Genomic DNA, 17,422 nt, shown 5'->3' with positions numbered 1-17,422 from the left:
CTGAGTTTTAAAATGCAAACTTAAGAGCTGAATGTGTATTCATCGGGGTGGTGAACACTAAACTGCAGCTCTCGTCTGTCGCAAGATGAACATCAGCACAGAAAGTTTTCCAAACTCGCCGTGCAGACCGACGTGCTCTCACTCACAGTTAATTAGGATCCGTTGAGAGGAAACTAATTAGGTTTGAAATGGAACAGCTACCATGCAAATTAACCTTGAAACACACACACACACACACACACACACACACACACAGTAATAAAGAGTCCAGAGGCGTGTTTGTGCTTGAGAATAGTACATCTGTTGTTGGTCACAGGTAAAGGCCAACAGTTTGTGCTCGGTTACAGTCTTTCACACGGTCAATATTTACACAAAATCATACAATATACGACATTACAGCCATGTTACAAAGAGGTTTACATTCATGTTTGATAAAGGTCGAGCAGCATCTGTGTCATCCCGTCACAAACCTCGCCAGCATACGTCAGAATAATATCCGTGAAAAAACTAAATGTCCGTTCGACTCTTTTCTTCAAATAATAGAGCTGAAATAAAAAACACAAGGAGCATTTAAAAGTGAGGTTCATGAAAGTTTCACCGCCATCTTATTTACCTTCAGTCCACCAGGCTTGTCCCACAGTTAGGCACAGTTCACAGACGTCATGAATTACTGAATTATTATTATTAACAAATGCCATCAACAACTTCATTAAGATAGCAGGTATAATGCTAGTGTTTGTTCGACCTTTCTGCCAACTACTGGTCAGTTTCAAGCTTGATAACTTGCTAGAGGACACAACAACTACATCTGTGTTTACTAGCAAGTTTGCTAATTACTTGCACCGTGTTCGTACACCTGAAACATCGCAGAGCTCCACAAGTTAAAGTTTATTTATCCAGGTGACTGAATGTGAAACAACACGTGTGACAGCTACACATTTGACTGAAACTGCCAAAATGTCATGGTGATGACGGAGCTGCCAGTCCCAGTTTTATGGGCAAGCGTGGACGTGAAGAATCCACGCGCTGCATTGTGGGATAGCTTCGGGGACTTCGGGGCGAACAGGATGATGTTCTTCTGAACCTCAACTCGACCTGCTTCCAGTTAAAGCGTAAACACAGTTCATGAGTCACATGATCCCACGTTAATCCAGGGACTATAACTCAGGATGCTGTCACTAAACAAAGCACATTATGGTTTAAACTTATTTTTTCAAATTTAAAGTCATTTGCAGGGAAAACGGTGATGTTTGAGTCCGGTGTAGGAGTGAAATATCAAATGATGACAAGTTGTTTTTGTCAGAACGTTTGTCACTCTGAGCTAAATCATGCCAAAATAAGAACAGACATTTTTTTTTTTTTAAATCATCTGGTGTCCGTCCTCAGAGGGAGACACCACGCTCAGTGTTTGTTTGAGGCATGCATTCATGGGACAGAGAGCGGAGAGGAGACAGACGAGGGGCTGAAACGGGGCCGGAGATAAACAGCTGGTGAGGGAACAGAGGGATTGTGGGATTGCAGGGTTGGGCGAGGCAGTGACGCAGCTCAAAGAGAGAGAGAGGATCGAGGGATTTAAAGAGGAAAAGACAAGAGAGAGAGACACGCGGAGGCTAAGTCCAAAAAATTGAGGGATTTTATCTGCCGAGCGTTTGATCCCGTCCTCCAACACGTGTGTGTGACAGCTGCTCGTCGGCTCACAGCTTAATGATTTCTGTAATGTTCAGTCACAAAGTGTCTGCAGGTCGTTAATCAGGCCGCGGTGTTGACACTGAGTTAAGATGTCGACACAGCTCCTGCCGCAGGGAGACCGAGGGGTGTAATTACATTTAGGCAATTAAAGTTTGAACGCACAATTAAAAAGAGCTTTGGTAATAACATTTTGAACAATGACTTTAATTTGGATGATGTAAATTAAGACGTAACTGCAGGATGTTTTGTTGTAGCGTGTGAATGCATCTCCTGCCCTGTGCGCCGTCGCAGACAGTCAGGAGGAGCATGATGGGACAGCGGAGGCGAGAGGCAGGCGGATAAATCAACACGACTCGGAAGAGAAGGAAATGTTTCAGTGACACCCGACATTCAGCGTCTGACTGCGAACATGTAACACTTTCTAATATGAGCTCTTCTCTCCTGCAGGAAGTTAACAACCCAGAACTTCTTGGTTCTACGTTCTGCCACGTGTTTCCACTTCGCTGCACAGCTACAAATTGATTAATTGATTATACATCAGTTAAAAGGCAGTCTGAAGCACCGGGCGCAGGCTGTTGGTACGAGCCTGCGAACCATTCTCCACTGATCAAGATTAATTTATCTTTATGCAAAACAAGTTTGTGTAATTAAGTTTCTGTTCTGATTCCCCAAAGCTACACAAAATATATACATACAGACTATGAATAGTTTATCTTTGTGACTTCAGTGTGAGAGTTGAAGAGGAAGCTAGTCTGGTGGTCTGGACCACCAAATGGATATTAATGAGCTGGTGCTGCTGTATGTTGTCCACAGACGGGTTTGGGTTTAGGAAATTGTTCAAAGACGAGGAGTCAGGAGAATCCAGGACTTTAAAACGATCTCTCTATGGTCATCGTTCTACTTGTGGACGGCCCGTTACACAAACGTTACTGGGAAGTGAAAGGTTTGTCTCCCACGGTCTCATGTCCTGTGCTATTCACTGCTGTGTTTTCTGGTTTGCTAATGAGCCGTGCATTGTCCCCCAGAGAGCAGCATGAACCTCTGCTTCATGCTTCACGGACCTCGGAAACTCAAGCACAACCTGTGACGATGGACTCGTACAGCTGAAGTTCTGGGTTGATTCCTTCCTGAAGTGGAGAAGGCCTTCAAGGCATCGTTTATAACGGAGCTGAGGGCTTTATTAAGTCGATAAACACTGGCTGAAGTGAACTGCGTGCTGATTGGCAGATGGTTGGACTGTTGATTGTGTGAGCGGGAGGCAAACTGTCTCGTGCTTTGGATAAAAAGCATTTAGAGATTAGCTCCATTTGTATTTCTGACACACCTGCACCCTCCCCCTGACATCTGCACATAAACATTGACTTGTGATTGGCTGACTGTCTGGCTCGCTGTCGTACAAAGCCAGGTGATAATCATGAATCTGACATTATTGTTGATTGAATCCCTTTGTGATTGTGTTTTTTGTTCCTCTAGTCTGAAGAAGACAGAATCTCAAACCTGACCAGTGCATGACGGCTCCACATTAATCTCTCTATCAGACACCATTAAAACATAATGAAGAAGTGATGTATGCCTGAAATGAGATTCATTTTAATGTGAACAATCTTATTTTAATGATCTATTCTTTCATATCTTATCGTCTTGATGCTGATTAACGTCTGTAATGAAGCAGGGATTAATAAATCACCTCTGACTAGATTAGATTTGATGACTCAGTCCTCGTGCAGCTTTAACAAACTGATCTGAAGTCAGAGACACTTTCTCTTTCTGACCAACAGCTGAAACACCTGAAAAATGAACAAAACGGAGAAAGAAAGGGAAGAAATGAATCACGTGAACGTTCATCTGATATTTTCTCGCTGTTTCAAGCTAAATTGCAGCTTGTTGGTTTGAAATCTCTATCTCGTTGGAACACGCCGTCTTTTTTCTTTTCCCTCATTATCCCACATTTCACTCATCCCCTCCTCTCACTGATCCTCTCATCGCCGTTTCTCCATCTGCCCCCGTCTTTCATTCTTTGCTCTCCTTCCTCCACCTTCTAAAAATAAAGAAAACACAAAGCATCTCCCCTGTAATCCCAGTCACTGATATTTTGAACTCTTTCCCTCGTCAGTCCGTCCACCTCTGTCTTTCCTGGTTCGCGCTCCCACATCGGGCTCTCCTTGTAGGACAATCCACATTAAAACACACAATTTCGTTACGTAACAATGTCTGAGATTTCACAAAGCTTGCATCATGCATCCTCGTCCTCTTCACCTCCGTGTCAACTCAAGAATCCACTTTCTTGGAGGCTGGTTTTTATTCACAGCGCTCAGATTTTGGCCCACACCCCTCGCTGTGAAGATGCTGCAGGTGGGATCTGCGTGACCCGTTCGCTCGCTTGGCGCCGCCTCCGTAAGCCACTCTGGGTTAAATGTTCGAGCTAAATGCTTCACATGTGGGATGAAGATGGAGTAAAGCCCTATTTTGACAAGATTTGCATTGAAGTTTTTCGTCAGAGTTGAACAAATGTTTTCGAAACACAATCACTTGTCACTCGGTCAGTGTCACAGATCCTCCGACAAGCTCCAAGAAATCCCCCCAAAAAAGAGCCGTGGTCCTCGTCGTGATGAAGGTATCTCGATCGGTCGAGGAGACCTTGAGTCGCTCGGCAGCTTTCTCCTCTTCTCCTGTCATTCTCCTTCTAATCCCAGCTCATCTACGCCTCCTCCTCTATTTTTGGGCTTCTAAAAACTGTAATCCCCCGTCGCCTTCCTCTCACTCTGTCGTTTCTATTTTCTCTCACATCGTTATCTCCCCTCCGTGTGGAATCTCTTTTCTATTGTCTTCTGGGGAACAAAAGATTTCCTGACAATGATTTTCTCCTCCTTACAGCCTCATCGTTTTCCTGTCACCTCTCCTCCATCGCCCTCTCCCTTTGCACCTCCCTCAGGCCTTCACACATCAGTGGCGGTCAGATGGGTGGACACTGCATCCTGGGTTTCAAGCACTATCTTCTTCGCCCTCCCTCCTGCTCCCTTCCCTCCTCCTCCGACGGGGTGAATGCTGTCCAGCCGGCCGCTCCTCCCCCTCTCGCCTCCCCTGCGACACTTGAAGACGGCGAGGAAGGCGGCGCGGTAGTTGCGGTTCATCCAGCCATACAGCAGCGGGTTGGCGAAGGTGGAGCACATGGCGACCACGTGGAAGACGGTGTAGAGCAGGCGGTAGTCACGCAGGTCCAGCACCGTGTGGTCGATGTCCGTGGCCAGCTGGAAGGCGTGGAAGGGCAGCCAGCTGACGGCGAACACCACCACCATGGTCACCAGCATCTTGGTGGTTTTGCGGCGCCGGCGGTGGCGCTCAGAGCCGGCACTGCTGTTGCCGACGGTCTCCGCCGGGCCGACGTGGCCACGCAGCTTGGACCAGATGCGGGCGTAGGCGAAGGAGATGATGGACAGAGGCAGGAAGTACTGCAGGATCAACATGGAGATGCTGTAGACGGTGCCGTCTGTGTTCTTACCGGGCCACTTCTCCATACACACCTGCGACACACGACAAAGCCAAAGTTATTCAGGTCCAAAGGGTTTTTATTCACCTCAACTGCAGAAGGTACCAGGCCTTTATCTCCTGAAGTCTACTGTTCGATCAGATTTTAGTACAAATGTAAGTGGAGGAAGACGTTTATGGGCCTTAATGTCAACTGTCTCACTCGGTTAGCTAAATGTAAATTAACATTGTTTTTGGCCAGGCCTGTGTTTGGGACCAATCCTTATTTATTCGTCCCCAGCCATTGTTCCAGACTCAGCTTTTGACTACAGGTTCATAGTTAAGTAAATAGGGTAAAATCAAGATTTTTTTCCGTCAGGAGTTGGTGGAAACAAAAAAATAGAGCTAAAAGAGAGTAGATATAGGAGACGGGATGTCAGATTAAACATGTGTTTTCTATAGATCCAGGGCAGCTACTAAATGGACCTTGAGTTATTTAAAGAACCAGTTAGATTTGTTGTTTGTAGAAATTATTTTATTTTCTTGGTAAAGTTAAAATAACATTAAATGGGATTCGTTGAGATAACATTAAGGTTGATGGACAGTAGATTAGATTGCACCAGGATTGAGTTGATCAGTTTCAGTGTGTGCTAGTTTAGTTTAATCTGTAGCTTGTAATCTTTTAACTTCTGTCGGGATCTGTCATTTTGTTTTGATTATATCTTAGTTTCATTATTTTGGGTTGAGTTCATATCCATTACATTATCGCTGTCTGTCTGATTTGAGTTTGTTTAGTTTTATTATTTTTTTATTAGTTTTAATTTTCATTCAGGATTTAAATAAATTCTATGTAGAAACATTTTTTTTTTTCAAAACGAGAACCAAAAAGCTGCAACTGAACACGATAAAACCAACAGTTCCTAGATGATTCATTGAATAAGAATAAGATGGAGACAGTGAAATCACAGTGTGGGCTGACGTGTTCAGTCTGAAATGAACGACGGCACTTGTACTGGAGTGAAATATGAAACAAATTGGAAAACTGCGATGACGGTATTAAACTTGGATTTACAAGAGGGTGAAGAGAGGAGGGACTGAGGAGAGAAGGAGCGAGCGATGAAAGGAGCGAGTGGAGGACGAGTGGAAGGAGGGAGAGATGAAAGAGATGAGGAGGGATGTGAGAGGCAGCGAGGAACGAGCCGGGGATCAAAGAGGTGGAGGATGAGGAGGGAGGAGAGGGCGCTGATCTGTACGAGTGTTACAGGTGTGTGTGTGTGTGTGTGTGTGTGTGTGTGTGTGTGTGTGTGTGTGTGTGTGTGTGCAGTACCTGGATGGTGTGTCCAGGCTCCAGAGTGAAGGAGTCGTACTCTCTGAAGATGGCCAGAGGGCTGGCGAGCACGGCGCTCATCACCCATGTCAAGGCTATCACCCCAAAACACACATCCTTACGCATCCTCGTCTCCAGGTGGTACACGATACACCTGAAACACATCACACACACACACACACACACGTCTCTGTGAGACAGCTCTACACAGCAGAAGCAATCTAAAGACCTGAGTGACTGCTGTAGATCAATAATGAATCGCTTTCAGATGACAGTGGTTGGAGACGTATGCACCTTCGTGAAAGTGATACAACTGTAAAGCACACATTACATTCTTACATTTGAGATTCCTGTAAGTGTTTCATGTGACTCATTTGTGTTTTTATATCGCCATTGTGGTCACATCTTTGTACAGGAAGAAATGTGCTCAAGTACCCAAAGAAAGAAGAAAAAAGGTCTTTGTTTTGCTGTTGAGTGACAGAAAACAGCTGGCATTATATTTCCTGACTGTATGCTCAGTAGATATCTGGTGTTAATGGGTCTTTTCCATTTTTCTCGTAGTTTATGAGCTGTAGTTTGCCCAGTAAACACACCACCCTCTTCGGCTGTCTCCACTCTTTCAGGAAGAAGACAGAGTGGAGGTGAAGCGACCCTGAGAGGACCTTTCCAGGGAAACTATTTTGTTTGCATACTAAAGCCTCTATGCTTGACTCAGATTGTAAACTTATAGTCATACCTTCACCTGATCAACTCAACCAACAATGGCAGCCAATCAGAGGTGGAGTGGGGCAGGTCTTGCAAGAAAAAGAAGTGGGATTCATAATAATATTTCGATAGTCTCATCTCATCTCATCTCATCTCATCTCATCTCATCATCTCTGAGGAGCATGAACTCAGTGGAGTACAGAGAACTGAAGTCTTGGACTGCATTACTCTCCACGCTGAGAGCCTGCAGCGAGCATGTCTCCTGATAAAAACAAAATACAATCCAAGTTTTCTGACTCAGAAAAACTTTAATTTCACTTTTTCCAAAACTCAATAATTGCCTCTTCTGTCTTCCAGAAGTGAAAGTCTTGGCTGCAGCTGAACAACAGTGTTGACAAGAAGAAGCAGTGTTCTCATTACACTGCCTCTCATGTTTCTCCAGCATGTATTAAAGTTAAGATGCAGCTGCACAGCTGTAAATGACCTGGCAGCACAATGTTGATTTTTTACTACAAACGAGCCAAGTGTGTCCCTGTGGTCTGCTGGCAGCCGTCTGCTGGTTATTATGCAGTTTGGATTAAAAGCTGGTGAGGCTGCTGATAGCTCCTACTGTCCCTGCTGATGTTTAAACCTGCGAGGAGACCCCGAACATACGAGAAGAAGCAGGATTATAACTTCACGTTCCCTTTTCGAGACATGTTCAGGTGTCTTCATTTGTGGTTTGTTTGTGTTTGAGAGCTTCTTATGTGTTTAGTATGATGCAACATTGTGCTATGAGACTCATTTACACCTTTTCAGAGGGTAATTTTGCGGTAAGAGTGGCCGATTGTATCAGTATTGTGTTGCAGAGACATCTACTGAAAATAGCATGCAAACCAGCTAGGCCGGGCCGGTACTGGTCCAAAAATCCTGTGTTAGCAGTGTAAACACTAACACTGCCCTGGTACAAGAGCTTCCAGTCTAAACAGCTAGCTGCACAGCTAACTGAGCTAAATAGCTAACAGCAGCTACAGTTAGCCGCAGTTACGCTGCTGATGCTGCCCCCTTGTTCGTTTTGAGCATGAATTTTGCAGGTGGTTGATTCTTATGTATTGAACCTGACTTAAAATACAATTTAAACATTTAAAAACCTGCTGATGCTAATGCTAACAACGCTCTGAGGCTGTATTGTGTTCACTGCTTATGGACTTGGCAGCACATAAACACAGAACTCGGATGCTCAGAACATGAAATATTTTCTTTTTTAAAAGTAATTTCATCAGGAACCATCTGCTAAAAAACATCAATTTCAAACAGTGACTGATGCTTTGTACCAGATCTCCATCTGTGGTCCCAGAACAGGTGGAGGCACAACACACCAACACTTTTGGGGATTCGATTACATCATCTCAAAGGACCAAATATGTTTTTAAAAAAGAAGACTTTGACTTGTGTATGTTGAATCTCCACCTCTCAGTTTGGTTAATGAATGTTTCTCTGTTTCTCCACACGAGTCGTTCAGGTCGGCCGGGTCAAACAGGTTGAAGTCATGTAAATGAGACGCGTACCTCGCAGCAGCACCACTCTGAACACCTACACTCACAGAAAACCAGAGCCGAACTGTGCTGCGAGCGGTGCAGCGAGGCCGGCAGAGTGGGCTCCATTTGCATGTGAATCGACGCTGTAATCCTCTTTCCCTGAGAGACGCTGTATTAAGGTGAAAAAAAAAAGTTAGACTTTAAATTTGTGTCTTTTGGAGGACGGCGGCACAAAACTGAGCGAGCAGGTAGAGACAAACTGACCCTGTTCAACCTCCAGCCATCAGTTCTGCCAAAACTAAATGCAATAAAAAGGCTTTCTATGCTCAATATAACTACACAGCTCTCCTGAATAATTTACTCCAGGAGATGAAGGGAACATTAAAATCACGACTAATGAAAATCTGGTTTAATATGATCTATCTGGACTCTTCCTCATAGAAACGGTCACGGTTGTGTTATTTTTGCGTTGCTCTGCCGCTGTGAGGGACGCTGCCTGTGGTGTTCAGGGGTGCATACGGTCCGAAAACAGATAGTACACGTGCATGTGACTTTGTTTCTATCATATTGAGCGCTTATGTCACAATTTTGATCGATCAATATGAGCTTTCAGTGTCGATCGTCGAGTTCACAGCCATCCGTGCATTCAGGAAAACAAAAGTCCTCTGGGAACACTTCAAAGACGACCCAGCCAGCTTTGACCAAGAGGAAGAGGACGAGGGTTGACTCAGGAGGGATAAACTGAACTGATGACACTACCAAAGATCTTTTATTGATTTGCTTGTGAAGAGGGTTCACTCTGGACAGATTTGAGAAACTTTGTAACAAACTGAATTTCTGTCTTTTGTTGTTTCTTGCTGAATCACTGAACTCTGGAATCTTTATTCTGGTGAATATCATCTGAACGTGTCCAGAAGCCTCCAGGATGAAGTCGAGCTGTTCGGAAATGTAAATGACCACCACAACCAATGATTGGTTGATCTTTACTGATCCAGATGTGACAGCCTGACAGTGACATCAGCTGTCAGTGCTGAAAGAAAATTAAATTGAAAATCATATCATGACCTAAACTGTCAAGTCAATCGTAGATTTGGGGAATCACGACAACTCTAACATTGATTGTCACATATACATGATTATATATTTGTCTGTGCGCTGCATCGACCCTGAAGGACACGTGAACCATAACCTCAACTTTGAGTCAGCTGGTGACCGACATTGCAAACTATGGAAAAGTCTCAAAGCTGCACATGCTGCGTTTTAGAAACCAAAACCAAGACACTTACAGAGATTGTATTAACGCAGTGGATTTTGTGTTGGATATTTAGAGACCAGTATTTGGGTTTTAAGCCTGACGTCTTTGAAATGAATCTGTTCAGTAGATCGAGTGCTGTAGCTGCTGGTCTGAAGTCCAAACATGACCTCCTGATTCTCTAAAACTTACAGACCCAAGAAGATGAAATCAAAAATACATTCAAAATCAACAATATCTCCTAAAAAAGCAAAAAAAGAAGAAAGAAGAGGAGGAAGAACAACCCCGCCCCGTCGCCCCCCATCTCTAAGCCCCACCCACCTGTGGCGGTCCAGGGCGATGACGTTGAGCGTCACCGTGGAGACGTGCACGGCGAGCCCCTGGGCGTAGGGCAGCATGAAGCAGAGGGTGCTGCCGAACTTCCACTCTCCCTGCAGCGTGTAGACGAGGGTGAAGGGGAGGCACAGCGTGTTGACCAGCAGGTCGGCTGGAGACGGAGGAGACAGAAGTTCACTCAGGACACGGCCACAAATATCAGTCTGACACCTTTATACATTCAGAAGTGGATGCTCGGTTCTGCTGTGACGTCTTCCTAAAGTTTGACTTTCTGACCCTCCACATGTCACATTCAGATAATGTACAAGTCCACACAGTGTTTGAGTGTGTGATGGAGTCGAGCTGCTGATGCTGCAGGAGGAGGAAGAATCTTTTCATCACGTCTTCGCTTTATCGCCACATCGACTTTTCCATCTCAGCCACGGAGGAGAAGAACAAACCCTCAGGCTCTCTCCAAAACCGTTTCCATCAATCAAACCTGCTGACCAAACGCTTCACTCATCGCTTCATATTTCTGAGCAAACATCTTGTGAGATTCTTCCGCAGGGAAGTTTTGAAGCTGCAGCTCAGTCGGTTTTCAGTTAATACCAGCTGTGAGTTCATTGGCTGCGTCAGATCAGATCGTCAGATCAATCACTCTCATGTCTGTGAGCTAAATCTGAGGCTGGACCCAGGAGACGGTTAGCCTAGCTTAGCATAAAGACTGAAAAACTGAAAACGGGGGGAGAGGGGCAACAAATTCACCACCCACAACCACTAAAGTTTACCAATTTATAAAAAAGTCAAAGCCATGTCGGTGGGCATTGTGTATCGCACTGTTTCATGGATATAGCCTCCAAGATTTCCCTGTGTTTGCAGTCCTTTATGCTAAGCTAACCAGCTGCTGGATTCAGATACATATTAAGTAGTCCCACACAGCCAGACCTTCTACCGCTGGTTGCACCCGTCCTCACAAAACCTGAGTTTATTCATTCATTCAGTTTATAACGGAGACGTAAGAGCAGCCAGACTGACTTCGTTTCCCTGGAGATTTCATGCCTGGAGGCAGGTGAAGTTTATAGGGAACCAAGCTCAACGTGTGCTTTATAATAAAACGTTAGAGCAAAAACTTTGTTGCAAGTTTAAAGTGAACATTTCTCCTGGGATCTTAGTTAATTTCCTCCGTGGCAGATAGCTGCAGAGGCATCCTGCCGTGTGCGTCTCAGCTGTTGGTGTGACGCTCAGAGAAGTGACTTTCACCCTGGCAACAAGCGAGAGGTGACAAACTGGAGGAGGAGGAGGAGGTGAAGAGTCGAACAACCGGCTTCACAAAACTGCAACCTGAACATATGCGCTAACAAGATGATGTGAAATGAAATCATAGAAACTGTCAGAGGAGCACAGTGTATCTGTAACCACCGCCGCCTACACATCCAGCAGCTTCTCGTCTTATATAACCGCTTTGTGTTCCCGCTCTCTCCTCCCTGTTCTCCCGCTTGTTGTCACGTTTGACAAAATGAAGTGCGTTTGTGTGCGAGTGACAGCAGATGAAGCCGCCGAGTCACCCGAGGACGAGTCAAAACAACCGGTGAGCGTCACATCCGTCCTCAGCCGCGGACAGAGACGCCATCTGCTCCGAGAGGTCACATGGTCCCTGCAATCACATCCACCTCCGAATGTGACGGCGCCAACATCTGCTGCTGCCGCCGAGCGTCGGCCAACATCTGTAACTAAACGTCTGTCGTGTTCTCGTAATCTGTCGTCTCGAACGCTGATTCAAACAATCGCTGCAGCGTTTGATTGGACTCGTAATTGTTTTTTATCCCATCGCTTCTGCAAAAAATGGTCAGATTGAAAGAACGGTCACAAAGTTGTGTCATCCATAGAATTTAATCCGATTCAGAACAACTGTTCTGAGCAAATAAAAATCAAGTTTTAATCCCAAGGACTTGTCTTTTCAGGCAGAACTGCCTCTCAGGCTGTGTAATCCTGCCAACAACCTGAAACCTTTCCACAACCTTCACTCTGTCGAAACATTTAGAGGGAGTGAGTATTTACAAAAAACAACAGAGTTTGAACATTATCTTACACATCTGGTCTTTGTTTTACATATTTAATAAATGTTTTCATTGCATTCTGTTGTTACTTGTTTGACACGATGAACCTCTCTGGGATCTTATTTTAACACATCCTAACCAAACTACCTCCCAATGTTAACGATCCAAAACTCAAAACGTGTGGTTTGAAAAATGGATGTTGACATTTCTCACTGCTGACCTGATTGAGGACCCTGCATCTGCATGTATCGCTAATAAACACGATGAACTTGTACATTTAACACAGAAAGACGAGATGTGTTCGCCATTGTTAGGTCGTGGTGAACAGTTGCGTGGTGACTCATGATGCGATGATATGTTGTCCCACAGTCGTCTGTTAAACTGGTGACAACTCTCAGCACACAGGGTCAGTTATCAGTGTTTGTGTTGTCAGTTTCAGCCTTAGAAAGAAATAAGAAACGAGTTCTCATGACCAGGATGTCCGCTCATGGTTTGAGGACAGTGACGGCTGTAACTTCGATGTGGATTGAACTAAATCTTCACATGAAGGCTGATTCCTGCTCTGATTGGACCACCTGCTGTGATTGATCAGCTATCAGCGAGAGCAGACCTCCATCGAGATGTGACTGTCTGCTACAGGACGGTCCGACCGGGTCCGACCCCGTCTCCTCCTCGACCCTCTGAATCACGTCAGATGTTTGGGACGTCGCGCCGAATCATGTTTGACAGAAGCTGCCCCTCGTGCCAAAACTTGGCCTTCTGCCTCCTGTGAGGCTTCAGGGCCGAGACGAGACGACGCACAAACAGAAAGAAACACGAGAGACAAAAGGAGCAAAGACGGAGATACGTAGTGACGTGAAGGAGAGGAAACTAAACTGTCACAACGAGGACGTGAAAGACTAACGAGGTGAAGAAGCAGTGAGATTGAGAGATAAATCTATCGCAGAGTGAATTTAATTAAGATTCAATAAAATGTTGCAGCGTGATGAAGGCGAGCCGGGCAGCAACACTGTCCTCCACATCAGGTTCATTTACAACCAGAGCACTTTGTAACTGTGTTTCTGAGGGCGCTGCAATCACCATCATTCATTCAGGGGCTCATGAGCAGCAACATCATTTGTGTTGTCCGATAATGAGACAACTGAAATTGTTCCCATTAAAAGGAAAAGACAAACAGAGGCCGGCAGATATAATGAAGGCCGAGGCAGCGGAGCGCTCGCTCCTCAGTTTATCTGTTTGTTTATCACGAGCTGTCCGCTCGCCTGCCCACGCTCCTCTTTTTGTTTCGGGGGAATTGAACCGACAACTTTCTGCCGTTCTGCACCTTTCACATCACATCAGTCACACCGCTGCTCTCTCTCTACCTCCGCTCTGCTCTTTCTCCTGTATTTGATATTTGCTCGCCGCATCGCTCGGCTGCTCCTCTCGGCCCGTTAATTCAGGCGGAGATTTATTGGCGGGAGGTCGGTCCGTCAAATTTAGACTAACATCGTTTGAAAAGAGGAATCTTTGTTGAGATCGTTGGATGTGTAACACCTGGATAGGTGTCAGACATTATCTGTCAACTGAGTTGTTGTTTCTGAAACAGTCTGGCAATCAAGCATTTAATGAAGTACGTGTGATCGCATGAAGGGGCGACAAAGTAGGCCGAGCTCTCGTTAAAGCACCATTTTTCCATTCGTTACACAGCCACACCTGTAAGTTTGTGTATAAAACTCCACGTCTTCAAGGGAAACTGTTGGAAAGTGTGTTGTTAAATGAGTCTGTCACATCATTTATCAACTGAAATGTTCTCTCTGAAGCTCCTTCTGCTTCCCTCACCATTTTTTGTGTGTAACACCGAACGTAACACGTTTGTCATAAAGGTGAGATGGTTTGAAAGTGAGTCATGAAACCCAAAATGCACAAGTACCCTCTTGGATGCCATTAATGTAGATCAAACCTGATAAAGGAGCCTCTGCTGTGGCCCGGTGTGCAAGGGAGCATAATGCAGGGTCCTTCTGGTTGACCGACCCGATGGAAAAGTTCACCAGATAGTACGAAATGATTCAAGTGTATTGAAACTATAAAACTGCAATATGTCTGAATTTTAATGTAAAAACTTTAAAACATTCATGGAACGTGAAGAAATAACGGCTCCTGTGAGCGACTGTGTCATCAGGATACTCAAACATCTCACATATCGAACTCCTCAGGTCGTTACACTCCTCAGTTAACCCAACCTAAAAGCCTCCACCGAGCACCGGCAATTTAAAAGATTAGTGAACTTTGTTAAACCCCAGAAGGAACAGCAGCTCGGTCCTCGTGCACAGTGACAAATATAAGGAGACACGAGTCAGACTGGTCACAGCGGATGACATATAAAAGGCAAAAACACAAAGACTGAAACATGATGCAAGGAGACGTTAGTGTGGGTCAAGAGCCCGTCCAGCAAAATATAAAACACAATATAAATCATGTGGACCAAGAAAGAAAAAGGCCTACAATGACTTCAAAACCAGAACATATGATAGAAGAAGATATGATAGCTGCTCTCAGCTGTTCTGAGCTGTCGTTCTCTCACTCGTTCTGTGTTTCTCTCTTTAAAAAGGAGCATTAAAGTGAAGCGTTCGTCTTTAAAGGAGCAGGTTGTTATTTTCTGCTTCACTTCCAGCCGCCTCTCTTCTCTCAGACACTTTTCTCACCTTTAATGCAACGATTAAAGCCCGACAGCAGCGCTCTGATTCATGCATTAATATTCCCTCTCTGGCTCCCAGTTTAGTCTCTTTTGTTGTGATATAAGAATATAAAATATAAATATCTAAATATAAGAAAAACAGACAAAATGGACGGCGACGTCCTCTGTGTTGTAGTCCACCCTCAGATGGCTCTGGACAGGATGTGTGCTGGTGTCCTGCTCGATGGGGGTCTGTTAGAGGTCTTACAAGAAAAACTGTGCGTCAGGAATAAAGAAGATAAGCGACTGCCCAATTTATCTTCCTGCAACCCATTACATTTATCTTGTGACCCTGCCGTGCTCCTGACTCTGACCTGGACTGGTCCAAATCCAGACTTATTGCCTTTTTTCTTAATCTGTTAACAATTACAATCCAGCACAGCTAAAAACCCACATTTACAGAGCAGCAGAGGAACAATCCTCCAGTAAACCTGTTTGTCATCTCGCCAGTTACAAGAATCATTGTTAGAGCTCTGAAGAGATGAAACCATCCAGTACTCTGCAAGAAAACACACATTATGGAGTTTTCAGGCTTAAAATGCTCCTTCACAATCGTTATTTTCCACCTATGTGAACTCAAAAGACGCAGTGGAGTTTTCTGTGGGAGAGGATCCTTGTAGACTTCTGTGTTTTTGCCTCAGTTGGCAAATCTCTTCTGAGTGTGACTCATTAACCTGCGTCCCCACAGGTCAGAGCTGAGGACGGGTTAAACCCAAGCGTCCCCTCGTGCTCCATGTGCTCCATGTGCTCCATGCGCTCCCTAGTCTGCAGCCAACACCAAGTACGAGACGCAAAGTTAACAGAGGAGAGGAAATAAATAATTAGACAGAATGTAAAGTGGCACATGGTGTGCTTGGTGTGTGTGTGTGTGTGTGTACTAATATCATTATATCGCCTGGAGCGTCGGTTGTTCTTAAAGTGTAAAGAAAATTGGATGCAAAGTAAAACTTACCGCTGGCGATCATTAATAAACACACACACACACACACACACACACACACACACACACACACACACACACACACACACTGCCTGTGTCCTGGAAAAACATCACTAACTTCTTTTTGCCTTTTAAGTTTTACAAGTTATGGATATAAAGTATTAAGAGTTCAGTGAAAGTTTGAGCGGAGTGAGGAAGTCGATCCTCTCCAGCACAGCGAGCCCGTCGTCCTTCATACAACAGAGACGATCGTAGTCTTTTTAAACCCAGATTGGACCTTTTGTGTCTGAAATAGTTGTGAAGCTGTGTAACACGTCGCGCTCACTGGGATCCTACATGCAGCGATGTGACAGTCGTGAACAAGACGACTCCTCCAAGACGATGCAATGTTTATTGTATGTGGGTCTGAAACACCTGAAACACACTTCAGACTTAATTTAAAATATATATATTTATAATAAAACAGGTTATTTGAACTATTACTGCCTCTTGGGTCATCAATTTGTTAATGGTTGTTTTTTAATCAGTTATTTAACATCGTCTCGTCCTCACAGTATATATTATAAACATATATAATGACAGTAGTCGTCCTCTGGAGTCATCGGTGTTACCATGTGACAAACTTCTAATATTATGAAATAAAAAACATTTTACTTCCTGCAGATCTGTGAAGACACAGTTTACAGGTTAAGACATTTTCATATTTATCTCCAGATTTCATATGAAGCTCTTAGCTGACCTCCCTGTTCAGCGTGTGGTTTGATGCCTCGATGCCCTGTGGCAGCCATTTTTGTAAAATGCAGTTTTCATGACTACAGTCACTGGTGTTACTTTCCTTATGGGAAACACCAGTTTAAAAACAATAGATAAAAAGCCATGAAGCTTTCGTTCATGTGTATTCATAGAGTCAGTGTTTCTGGAATAATGTGCTCCACCTTTAACACAGTTTATTATATAAAAACACATCTAAGTGAAAGTCCTCCATGCCCTTCAGTACACGGTGAGGTCTGTGGACTGTAATCTGGGCTTCACTCCTCTATAAGACAATAAAACACTGCGAGTGGAGTCTGGTTCTGATGACTGGGTCCACCTGAGTCCGCCCCTCCTCCGCCTGTCTGATGACTTTGTCCAACATCACATTTGCCTCCCTGAAGAGCACGTCCTGATTAAACTGCGTTGTTGTTCATCTTCGGCCTGAGGAGCGGAGGTGATCGACGTCCTCCCCCTCGCAGCCCTGCTCCACTTCACGCTCCATTACCTCTCGTTGTTTACCTGACGTTTTTATTAGTTTCCATGCTCGTGTGCTGCTGATTAATTCAGCCCTTTATTTGTTTGGTTGTTTTCATGTAAATTTATGCTTTTATTATGTTTATTCTTTTTTTACAGTACACTGCTGTGTTTTTACTGTTCTGATTGATTTTTTTCTCTCTGTTTACTTT

The 17,422-nt window shown here is 44.5% G+C and overlaps 1 protein-coding gene across 1 annotated transcript in view; it reads right to left on the bottom strand.

Annotated features, from left to right (window-relative positions):
• Window positions 1-284: 284 nt before the first annotated feature.
• npy2rl (neuropeptide Y receptor Y2, like) overlaps window positions 285-17,422 on the bottom strand; it is a 48,015-nt gene continuing 30,877 nt past the window's right edge. The window contains exons 4-6 of the mRNA XM_084344289.1: window positions 10,277-10,442; window positions 6,482-6,635; window positions 285-5,210 (exon numbers count right to left, since the gene is read on the bottom strand). Of these exons, the coding sequence (XP_084200415.1) occupies window positions 4,626-5,210; window positions 6,482-6,635; window positions 10,277-10,442 (905 nt within the window). The 3' untranslated portion in view covers window positions 285-4,625. The remainder of the gene's footprint in view (window positions 5,211-6,481; window positions 6,636-10,276; window positions 10,443-17,422) is intronic.

This window comes from Pagrus pagrus (assembly GCF_965226575.1).
Source record: "Pagrus pagrus genome assembly, chromosome: 22".
Lineage (NCBI taxonomy): Eukaryota > Metazoa > Chordata > Actinopteri > Spariformes > Sparidae > Pagrus > Pagrus pagrus.
Note: the sequence above shows the minus strand (reverse complement) of the source record. Positions and strands in the feature narration are given on the sequence as shown.